Source organism: Rhinolophus hipposideros (genome assembly GCF_964194185.1).
Source record: "Rhinolophus hipposideros genome assembly, chromosome: 3".
Lineage (NCBI taxonomy): Eukaryota > Metazoa > Chordata > Mammalia > Chiroptera > Rhinolophidae > Rhinolophus > Rhinolophus hipposideros.
In genome coordinates, this window is record NC_138049.1 from 67,722,437 (window position 1) to 67,734,658 (window position 12,222).

General features: G+C 32.8%; 1 protein-coding gene across 2 annotated transcripts in view; it reads left to right on the forward strand.

The window, feature by feature from the left end:
* Positions 1–11,430, forward strand: part of IBTK (inhibitor of Bruton tyrosine kinase) — an 87,569-nt gene extending 76,139 nt beyond the window's left edge. For both annotated transcript variants that reach the window (XM_081044761.1, XM_081044762.1), the window contains exons 26-29: positions 546–695; positions 7,879–7,950; positions 8,352–8,484; positions 10,131–11,430. In XM_081044761.1, the coding sequence (XP_080900887.1) occupies positions 546–695; positions 7,879–7,950; positions 8,352–8,484; positions 10,131–10,262 (487 nt within the window). In that variant the 3' untranslated portion in view covers positions 10,263–11,430. The remainder of the gene's footprint in view (positions 1–545; positions 696–7,878; positions 7,951–8,351; positions 8,485–10,130) is intronic.
* Positions 11,431–12,222: the final 792 nt, after the last annotated feature.

The window sequence follows — 12,222 nt, forward strand, 5'->3', positions numbered from 1 at the left end:
AAAGTATTACTCCTATGTTGGGTGTAATTGATTTTGTGTTTTTGGTTATTTAGATCAATTTAAATTTTATTTCCTCTAGTCTGTCCATGTGAAATTAGGTTTAAATTTTAAATAATTTTTTATTTAAACATATATACACTTAGAGTGCAGTTGTAAGTGTACAGGTTGTTGAAGTTTCACAAACTGATCACATCTTATGCAACAGCACTCAAATCAAGAAGTAACATTACCAGCAATATTCAACAAAAGTAACATTTTTTCTGCTGAGCTTCCTTAGTTTTTGATTTGTGAGTATAGCTTTTGTTACCTGAGGCATAGTTATAGTAGCTGTTTTTAATATTGCCATCATTCAATCTGGATCACCTCTAGTGTTAGTCTCTATTATTTTTTCTTATCACATAGTTTTGATTAGTTCAAAGTTGACAGCAGGAATCCAACATTGCATTGAAAACTGTAATTATATAATGTCATTGTTCCCTTGTGACTTCTAGCAATGACCTTTTGAAAAATGGGTGTTTTAACACTATCTCTGTTATCTTTTACAGGGCATCTTCTCTACATTCATTTTCATCCAAGTCATTCCGGGATTTCATAGTAGAAGAAAAAAAACCTATTACTGGCCATAGTTTAAGAGAGCAGATCAAAAAAGTTTGTTTTAAAGGAATTGAGAATCCACAGGCTCCAAAAGTTGTAAGGTAATAAACTTACACATTTTCTACGTTAAAATATTGGATGGTAGTTTTATGTTCTGAAGTAATCTTTAAATATTTGTAAGGCAGATTTTTATACATTCTTTTACATTCAAAAGTAAGATGTCTTTTTTATGTTTTATTTTTGTATAATTGGCTTATAGTAAACTGTATATATTTAAAGTATACAATTTGGCGTTTTGGCATATGCATACACTTGTTAAACCAGCATCACCAACCACATTCAAGACAGTGAATGTTAACTGTCAATCTCAGAAGTTTCTTCATGCCCTTTTGTAATTCCTTCCTCCCTTTCCCATCCTGCTCTCTATGCATTTACTAACGTGCTTCTGTCTGTACAGACTAGCTTGTATATTCTAGAGTTTTTTATCAATCGATTTTCTCAGTATGTACTATATCTGTTTTTTACTTAGATATTTGAGATTAATCAAAGTTGTTATGTATATCAGTAGTTCATTCCATTTTGTTGCTCAGTAGTATTTCATTGTATGGATATAAAACAATCTGTTTATCTGCATCTGTTGATAGATCTTTGCGTGTTTCTAGTTTTTTCTCTAGCTATTTTTGATAACTGGTTTTTAAAGTCCAGTATGATTTTAAAAGATACTTCATATTTTAAATGCATACATGTAATGTCTTAGTGTTAAACTTTGACAGTAAAAATATTTGTCTAATTACATTTGAGTGCCACTTATATACATATACACGTGTTTTGTATGTATTACATACATAATTATAATCAAAACAAATGTTTTAAAATAGATAGGTGTACATTTCATTAGGTTTGTCTAATCCAGACAGATTTTTTAATTAGAAAAAATTTGTTTATTTGTTATCTGTAATGACCCTACATCTAGTATATTTTAAAAACTGAATATAGTATATAGTCTTTTTTGATATAAGAAAAACAATCGTTTTTGTAAGTTATATGATGAATGATGTCCTAGAGACCATGTTTTTAATTAGAAAGGTACATATTGCTTTACTTTCCTACTGGAGACAGACAGATCTGTCTCTCTTTGTATTCATTGTATCTTCGTCTTCCCTTTTTGTTTTGCAACAGAGTTATCCTTCTTATCTAAGGCTAATATTTATACCTGTGCTGTATCTTAACCCCTTTTCACTTCCGAGCCTTAAACTATTAATCATCCCTCTTTTTTCTTGTGGATATTCAACCTTTTCCTTTTAAGTAGATTCTTCCCATCTAATTTTGAGTATGCTCAGGTCTCTTTCATGTGATCTAGGTAAGATAATCCTTCACTCAGCTCCCACACTTTCTGCTAGCAATTGTCCTATTATTACCAATATCCTACTTTCTTCACAGCCAGATTTCTCAAAAGAGCTGTCAACTCCCACACACTTCATAATCCATTCTGGCTTCTAATCCCATTACTAGACTGAAACATTTCAGGCTAAGTTTAGCAGTGACCTCCATATTACCAACACCATGGACTTTTTATATGACTCATTGTACTTGAAGGTCAATTACAGGTCATCTTCTCATTTAACTTTATATTATTTCTATGCTATCTAGTTCAATTATTCCTTATATACTAAAGACTCACATCTGTCATCTGAGCTTCAGACTTAGTTATCCAATTGCCTTCTTGATATATCCATCCTATTTGAATGTTAGCAACACTTTAAACTTTATGTCCAAAACCAAGCTTAATGTTTACCTCATACCTCTCTCATAAAACCAAAATCAAACAAAAATATAGGGAAAACATTAAATAGCCCATTCTTCCTGATTTTTCTTCCTTGATAAATGTCCTTTGCAATTCTTTGACATGTCCATCTTCCTCAGCAATATCCAGTCAGTCATCAGGACATGCCAGCGTTGTATCTCTTAAACATTTCTCAAATCCATATACTAAACTCCATTGCCATCACCCTCATTCAGGCTACTGTGATCTTGTACCTGCGTCACCTGAGTAAGCCTCCTAACTGGTCCTGCCACAGCCTTTCTTTCCTTCAACATATTGAACCAGTGTATTTTTTTTAAAGTGCAGATTTCACTGTTCTTAGGATTAAAGTTAGAATTCTTATATGGCCTCCAAGAGCTACCTAGTCTAGCTCCTGATAACCTCTTTTGCCCTATCTTTTAATGTGATGTCTGTATTCTAGCCATCTTGGCCTTCTCTTAGTTTCTCGAATGCCATTTACTTCTTCCCACCTACTACACTTTGACAGTTGACTCGGACTCTTTCAGTTTCTATTCAGCCATATTTTGGAGGGAAGTCTGACTTCCCTTTCTGGGTCAGTTTCCGGTTACATATCCTTAGTGCACTTCTCACTCATCACAGTTTTCAGTTATACTTATTATTAGTATGATTCTTTGTTTAATATTTTCTACTACAAGTATTTTCATGTCTGTATATTCAACTCTATGTTCAATGAGAGGAAGGAAGATTGATCTCTTTGCTTATCACCAATGCTTAGAATGTTTCCTATCATGTAGTAGGTGCTCAGTGAGGATTTGGTAAATGACAGGATAAATAAATGAAATAAAATTGTAGCTCTGTCTCAAGTAACATCTGTTTCTAATATAGCAAGTTATATGTATAAATTTTAAGGTATGAACATTAAGTTCATTTTTATAATTTTTAATATTTTAAATATTACCACTGTACATTAAATTTTCTTATTTTCTTTGGGTAAATATTTTTGTCATGGAACTCTTAAAATATTAAGGATGTGTGGTTTCATAGTTGATCACTAGGGTGTGCTATTACATCAGGGCTCTTAATTGTGAAAAGTGATGTGTTCTATTACGGTGCTTTGGAGATTGTAAAGGAATATATGATAGTATCATGCCATCCTTACCTTGGTTTTTGGTAAGTGGAAGTTAATGTTTTAAATAGCTGTGTGTTATCATCTGATCACTGAGAAAGAAAATAGCTTGAATTTCATTTTCTAATACCATAGAAAATATGTAATCATAAGTGAGTTTTTTAAAAAATAAAACATAACAGCTGAAGTGAAATATTAATTCACCAAATTATGGGACAACTGACATATGCACAACATTCTGTTGGCCTCTCCTGGATATATAGAAAAGTATAATACACAGACCTACCCTTAAATGTGTTTCAAATCTAGTTGGTAAGTCTAAATATGCACACATGGAAATTAAATAACTGAGCAAGGATGAAGTTACAGTACAACACAACAGTATTAAACAAGTCACAAAACAATTTATGATTAAAGGCCAGATGAGTGGCTCAGAGAAGGGGAAAAATGGCTGGGCTAGAGTTGTAAGGAAAAACTTCATTGAGAAAGACAGGCTTGAGTATTAGTTTATAAACACTTTTGTATTCAATCCCAAGTATTTTATCATTATCTTTATGGCCATATAAATAATATTAGAAAAAATACTGATCCATTTCATTGCCACAGCTTTTCAACATAGGGATGGGATTTTTAAAAGCAAAGAGGAGAAAGGACAGTGTAAACAGAGGAAATAGTGGGAATTAGGCAAGAAGACAGACAAGGTCCTTTAGGAAACTGGGGGTGTGTGGCAGGGATTGGGGGCTCATCTCAGGCAATTCCACCAACCATACATTCTTGTTTTAATTGTAGAAATGTGACTTTTTCTCCCCAAGTCTAGGGAAATCCAAAAATGGCAATGTTATTTGAGGGTGTTAAAAATAGAGAAAAGAGGTATTTATGCAGTTTCTATTTGTTTATTGTTATGTGTTCTTTTTCATTTTTAAATGATTTTTATTTTTTTTATTTTCAATTACAGTTGACATTCAATATTATTTTGTATTATTTTAAAATGTTTTCTTTCATTTTTCTTTCACTTTTAGTTGGCCTATTTATGTTATTTTTATTTTCAGAATGCTAAATTTAATACAAATTGTCTATTGAGATGTCTTTCTATGTTGCAAATGCCTTAAGCTTAATGATATGATATCAATTATCTGAAAGAGTAGAATTTTTTTATATTTGTTTAATCATAGCTCTTTTGTACTTATCAGTTTTCCTTCATTCTAAGATGAAATTTGGGTAAATTTGTAAATAATGAAATTATGTAATGAAAAATTACTAGTGAAGAGAATTCTGGGATTATAATTTTATGAAACGGATTTGAGTTTCAGTCTAATGTTTATAGTAGCCCTCTGTGAACCTTTCTGAACCTCAGTTTCATAATATGTGAAATGAGAACAGTAATGCCTGCCTCATAGATTATTGTAAGGTTTTTATCAGGTAATGTATATGACAGTACTTTATAGATTACAAAATGTTACATAGATAAGTTGATACAATTAAACTCTGATTGCTTAACTTTGGTTTAAGATGGACTATATAAGATACTAGTCCTGATAATTCAATTCTATTAGCCAGCTACATACCATTTTCTTTTCTTTTTTATTAAAGTTTATTGGGGTGACAATGGTTAGTAAAGTTACAATAGTTTCAAGTGTACAATTCTGTAATACATTATATATATATCACATTGTGTCCTCACCACCCAGTCAATTCTTCTTCCATTTTCTAAGACAGAGCTTGTAGCTGCTGCTTCTTAACTTAACAATTAAATAATAATTGGTTCTACATTGCAAGTGTCAAAACACTTTAGCTGATCTGCAGATACCAGGATGATATGTGTGTATGTTTGTGTGTGTGTGTGCGCGCGCGCGCAGAATGATTTTAGAGCACCACTTCAGTCATTATCTATTTTTGTTCTGTGTTATGCTTTAATGACCTAAAAGGCCTCTAATCTCTAGTTTTAGACTGACTTTAGAACCTTTCAAGGAACTTAACCAAGGGAGTTTGCATTTAGTCTCTGTATAAGATAATTACCTATTCCATCAGAATGTAGAATTTTTCTATTTATTTTACAGTCATTTTAATCTGGATACCTCAAAACAGGTTTATCCCAGCAGCTTTCTAATTCATTTCTTTGGCTTCACTTTTCTCATAATCGTCATTTATTTTATCTTGTTTTTATCTTGTTTTATTTTATTTATCCTATCTCTTATTTGGTCAGGTATCCAGCAGGTTTCAAGTCATAGAATTTCCTTAAAACTAAGAACCCTGTAATTATACCTATTTTTATTTCAATTTATATTTCATTACTACTTATGGAAGAAAAAAGTTACCAGTAATTCAAAGGAATAGGGACCTTTTTAGGAAAAAACTGCTTTTATTTTATCCCATACTTAAAATCCTTTGGAAAAATTAACATAATATGGAAGAGGGTACACGCTGTTGGCTTCACTGAGGAAATGACATTAAAAGTGAGGAGAGTGACACTAAGATAGGGTTTTGGTCGTACAAATACAAGGAATGATAAAAGATGTTGGTGGCTTATGTAAAGGTAGACTCTTCTCTTCGGTACACAGAATAATTGAATTAAGAGTTGGAAGAGATTAAAAGGGAAATAAAGTTATAATGAAACAGTGAAAGCTAAAATGTTTAGACCTGATGTTTGGGAAAATTTACTGAGAGTATTTTTGCATACATTATCTCATTTAATTTTTACAATATTCTGTGAAGAAAGCATGTATTATTTCCTTTATATTGATTAGGAAACTAAGACTTAAAGAATAATACAGGGGCAGCCAGATGGCTTAGTTGATTAGAGCTTGAACTCTCAACAACAAGGTTGCTGGTTCAATTTCCCCATGAAATGGTGGGCTGCACCCCCTGCAATTAAAGATTGAAAACAGCGACTGGACTTGGAGCTGAGCTGCACCCTCCACAACTAGATTGAAGGACAATGACTTGGCGCTGATGGGCCCTGGAAAAACACACTGTTCCCCAATATTCCCCAATAAAAAAATTTAAAAAACAAAAACAAAATATACATATATATGCATATATATGTATATGTATGTATATATACGTATATGTGTGTATTTATATGCATATATATATATGCATATATATAATTTTTCCTGTGTATCCATAGTACTTTGCACATATTGGTATAGTAACAGTTACAGTATTCTCACGTTATTGTATCATTGTTTAACATTTAAAAATCTCTCCTACCAGAGTTTTTTGAGGTGGAGGGACTTAATTTTTAATTACCCTGATTTTCAGCACCACAGGGCTGCCATATTTCCAATAAATGTGCATAAATGAATCAGAAAGTCAGTATTTTAGGCCCTGGCTGCTCACACTCGGCCTTTCTGTTAAACCTGTCTAGGCGTATGTTTGCTCATTGTTGAAAGAGGGCATTGGATTAATCTAGATAATCTCTAGGAATCTCTCTAACTCTAAAATTCCACAATGAGGCCAGTCTCTATAGTACCTTTATTAATTTTTCCCTTTACCGGAATGCTTCCTACTACTCTCATCCTACACCCCTTTTATTGTCTTCTCCATGAGGCCCTCTCAAATGACCAAATCTTTCTGGTTTTTATAGTTTTTATAATCAGTCAGTAGACCTCGGTTTGTTAGATAGTGTCTTAAATCTTTTTCTATTGTATTATATGTCATTGTATGTTGTTTTCTCATCTAGTTTGTGAGTTCTTAGAAGATAGAGATCATGTTTTATATTTCTGTTCTATCTATAATCCCTAGCTTGTCAAAGTATTTACTGTATTTTAGTCACTTACAAAATTTAGACTATATATTAGTCACTCACAAAATTTGGCTGGTAATTATCTGGTCTCTGTATACAATAAGTCTTCATTTAATGTCATCAGTAGGTTCTGCAACTTTAAGTGAGGAGACTATAATGAAACCAATTTTACCATAGGCTAATTTATAAAAATAAGTGTTAAGTTCTTATAGCATCAACATTATAATTAAACGATGTTGACTGAAATAATGTTATTTAAGGACCTGCTGTATTTTGAAATTTAATGCTAAATTGTTAACTTTAGTCATAAAATATTAATTATGTAAAACAGTCTTCACAAAGTTGTCTGTATTTCTTAATGTATATTTGATTGCAATAAATGGCTATATGGATATTATTTTTAAAATAGACCATTTCTTGTGAGATCCTCCCTATGGTATTTTATATACAAGATTTTATAAGTACCTGTAGATTTTTTTTCTTTGCTTATAATTTTAAAATTAATTATGGCTGCATACGTTAATTTGTCTCTTGAGTCAGGGGCTTGCAATTCCTTCTCTGTCTATAAATAAGCAATTTTACTAATGTTAGTAGAGGCTTTATCCTTCAATTTTGGCATTTGTTTTGCAGATGCTCTACTCATGGTACCCCAGGACCAGAAGACAGCCATATTTCAGATGTACCAATTCTAGACAGTCACAAGTAAGGTTAATTAATTAGCTTTGGGACCTCCAAAGGCAGGCTGTTGCTTAGCACTGAAAGAGAGTATTAAAAAATTGGGAATAGTATGATATTGACTAGAATATGTTATCTGAATACTCTCTGCTGCAGAGTTTGAATTGCCTTTCTGTTGTTACATTGCTTCTGCTCCATCTCTCTTTTTGATGCAGTACTGATCTAAATAAAATATTAGTTTTCCTTTTTTCTGTTTCTCACCTCATCATTCTGTAAGTGGAATGCAAAAGCTTCCAGGTACTGTATGTTGTAAGTCAGTGGGGAAAATATGTAACACTGTTAAAAAATGTAACACTATATTTCAGATGAGATTTTGTATGCAAAAATTCAAGAAGATAAATGAGAACTCATTATTCCTATTCTTTCAGTCCCTGGCTCTCTTCTTCATTGACTGTTCCTTCGGTGATAGCCCCAGTCACTTTTGCATCTATTGTAGAAGAAGAACTACAACAGGAAGCAGCACTTATCAGAAGTCGAGAAAAACCCTTGGCTTTGATTCAGGTAAAGAACATTCCTATATAGGTTTAATTTAGGAAAGAACTACAGTACATTTTATCCTTAGATCTTAAGAAAATTATGTTTGTTTGCTTTCTATAGGTGCATATACTTGTCATATTAAAATGTAAATACATTGTAAAACTAAACTGAGACATTCATCAATTTAGCATGTTTCCCCGAAAATAAGATTGGGTCTTATACTGTATTTCCCCCGTTTCCCCCAAAAATAAGACCGGTCTTATATTAATTTTTGCTCCAGAAGACACATTAGGGCTCATTTTCAGGGGATGTCTTATTTTTTCATGTACAACAATCTACATTTAGTCAAATACAGTATTGGGATCTTTTTCTGGAACATCGTATAACGTACTAAATGCATCCGTCTGGTTGAGTCTTAACTGGGGCTTATTTTCGGGGTAGATCTTATTTTCAGGGAAGTACGGTAACTATGCAGGATAAGTAATTTAGAACAAATAAATTGTGATAAAGGTAATATTTTCAGTACTGGTGATTTTCAGTATTGGTGGACTGTTTTTAAAAAGACTGATAGAAAACTTGGCATTATCTAGCACACTACACCTGCCTCAGAAGTTCAGTAAGAATCATCAAGAGTTCTTAGGTTTTGTATGAACTAATCAGAAACAGTTTTGGGGACACAAAAAACCGAGAGTTGTTAGATGGGCGGGGGGGAGGGGTTTGGGGTGGGGGGGACGGGTGAAGGGATTGGGGGGCGGCTGGTGACCACAGGATGGCCTCAGGGTTTTTTGAGAATTACTTTGGGGAACTTATTCAATAGCGTTTGGGGATTTTGTTGGGTGTCCGATGGACATGTGTCCTGTTTGGGAGACCACCTCAGGGATGCTGTGGATGCCTGGTCATGGCATTGTACACCACAGGCTGGACATTAATGAATGGCAACTATAATTTTATGTGTATAATGTGATGGCTCGGTGTGAGGTCGGGGTGGTGGTGGATGGGGGGAGGGCGGTTCACGGTGTGAGGGATGTAAAAATAAAACTAAAAAAAAAAACAAAAAAAAATAATGCAATCATATATAGATGATAATATTATAGAAATGTACACTTAAAACATATAATTTTACTAACTAATGTCACCCCAATAAATGTAATAAAGAAAAAAAGTTTGGGGCAAAAAAAAAAAAATAAAGAGTTCTTAGGTTTTAAGCAACAGACCCCAACTCTAGCTAACTTAAAGAAAAGAACATTTATTTGAGGGATATTGAGATTCCACAGACTTAGCTGAAAGACCAGAGATCCAGACTTGGAAACAAAGACGCATAGTTGCCCTAGAGAGCTTAGACGCAAGAATTAGAAGACTTGTACAGTAACAAAAAATATCTCACAGAATGAAACTATTGGAATGAATGGACTCCAACAACTATTTTCAGTTTGCTTTTTCTTCTGCTCAAGAATAAATTTCAAGGAAGGGTGGGTACCTGATTATTCTAGCTTAGGCCTCAAGCCTTTTCCTTGCCAAGGGGATAGCAGGATACCTAATTTAATTCTGCTTTATTGTAGAAAATGGTAGTTCCATAAAAGGAAATTGGGAAGCTAATATAATCTTGCTTAGTTTACAATTAAAAGAGTAAAGCCAGTCTTTTTTTTTTTTTTTTCCTTCCCTCCTTTCAGATTGAGGAGCATGCAATACAAGATTTATTGGTTTTCTATGAGGCATTTGGCAACCCTGATGAGTTTGTCATTGTTGAAAGGACACCACAGGGACCACTGGCAGTACCTATGTGGAATAAGCATGGATGCTAGTTTGCTGTGCAATGGAGATGAATTTTTCATAAATCATGATTGTTACACAGAAAAGCCGTGGAAAAGAGTTCTTACAAATTTGATAACAGATTATTCTTAATAGAATAAGAAATCTCATTTGTTTACAGCAATTTAAGCATATTATATTTGTATGAGTAAAAAGAAATTCCGTAGAATCATGATTTTAGTAATTTTATGTAAAGATGGGAGAGGAAAAAGTAGATTATGTTTAAATAGAATCATTTCTTCTGAATAATTTTAAAAGGAAAACATGAGTGATTGAAGTGTAAAATTTGAGTGATGCATTAAAAATAACTTCCCATTTGAGAATTTGGGATAAATAATTTAGAAACTTTTTTGCCAAATGTCTGTCACTGCTCTTTTTTAATATGACATTGATGAGCTTAAAGTAGGAGTATTAGCCGTTATTTCTCACTCATTACTGGCCAAAATTGTGTGTTTATTACAGTAGTTATGTTTTCATTGTGTCTTTTTTTTTAAAATCAGTCTATAAATGTTCTAGTCTATTTAAAGCTTGAATTGCTCAAATGCCATATATTGCAATTTGGATACCACATCATCCATTCTATATTAAATTGTGGAGTATAATAGAAAGGAAATATGAACACTTCTGAAAAGCTTAGTCCAAGATAATAGTTCTTTTATAAGATTTGGAGACATTGTGGGTTGTTTCTTGGTGGGGAGGGAAGATCTTATAAAAGCCTAATGTGAGAGAATCAATTTCTCAAAGTATTAAAATTATGTAAGATAAATGCTTAAAATTATACATTACAAGAATTAAATAGTTTGGAAGAAGATTGGTTTATATTACTTTTACAATATTATGTAATCAGAAATTCTCTGAGCCTGGGTTATTTGGATAGATATAAACATTGTTTTCTTTACAGTATGCTGTTTGGTTTGTTTTTGAGTGGCTGAATATTTTAAAAACAAATGTTAAATCTTTGCTCCAATACCTAGACAAATTGGGAGGGTTAATGTTTTAGTTTCTGGGATATAAGCCTAGGGGAACATACAGGAAATTCACTGCTATAATTCAGTTGATGGAAATATAGCTGACACTAACTCAATACTTGAGGTTTAGCTCTACCCAAAAGCAGCAAACTTGTAAGCAAATGCCAATAAAAAATAATTTTGATTACTGCTACTGTGTGTTTGATATCTTGTACTATACTGGCGTCTATTATAGGAGGAATTACTAATTGTTCTTTCTGGTAGCATACTATGGTCAGTATTTGTCTTAAGTTGATGACTACTTGACTACTTAAAAAATAAATGGCAGTTTTTCTAAAATGCACCTGTGAAAAGTTTTATGTGTTTGAATAAATTGAGAAGAAATTAATTTTGTATTTTATTGATGTTGCGGTAAAGAGGCCTTCTGAGGTAATTGATTTATTTCATTTGAAGCTTTGATTCTTACATGTATATTGGCATCTTTCATATTTAAAGATGCTATGAAGTGATGATTTTCATGGTGTACTTCATGCCACCTAGGAAGCACCTGAAGGGCCTTTGTTGGATGGGATATGAAGGAAGTACAAAAGCTGAACAAATCTGTGGGGGTTTTTGGCCTTTACAAACCGCAATCAGAACACTTGCATTTTATGGCCTGTTTGGTATAGTGAGGTATTTATAAAACTTCATTTGGAAAAAAGTCCTTTTGCTAGTAAAATGAAAGGTAAGCATGCTGTAAACTATAATTCATAAACAAGTCTATGAAGATAGAAACCTGATACATTGCTACTCAAAAGCCCAGGAACGTGATTGGTTTCTTTCCCTATCAATAACGTTATTCTGCCTGCAATTATTAATTCATCTTTAATCCCATGACTTCAGGACAGACAATAGAATTGAAGAAAATCTAGAAATGGGCCATTTAAAGGATCAGTGGGATGCAGAGGTTTTTAAGATTAAGCAATCAGAACTTTTTAGCCTGGAA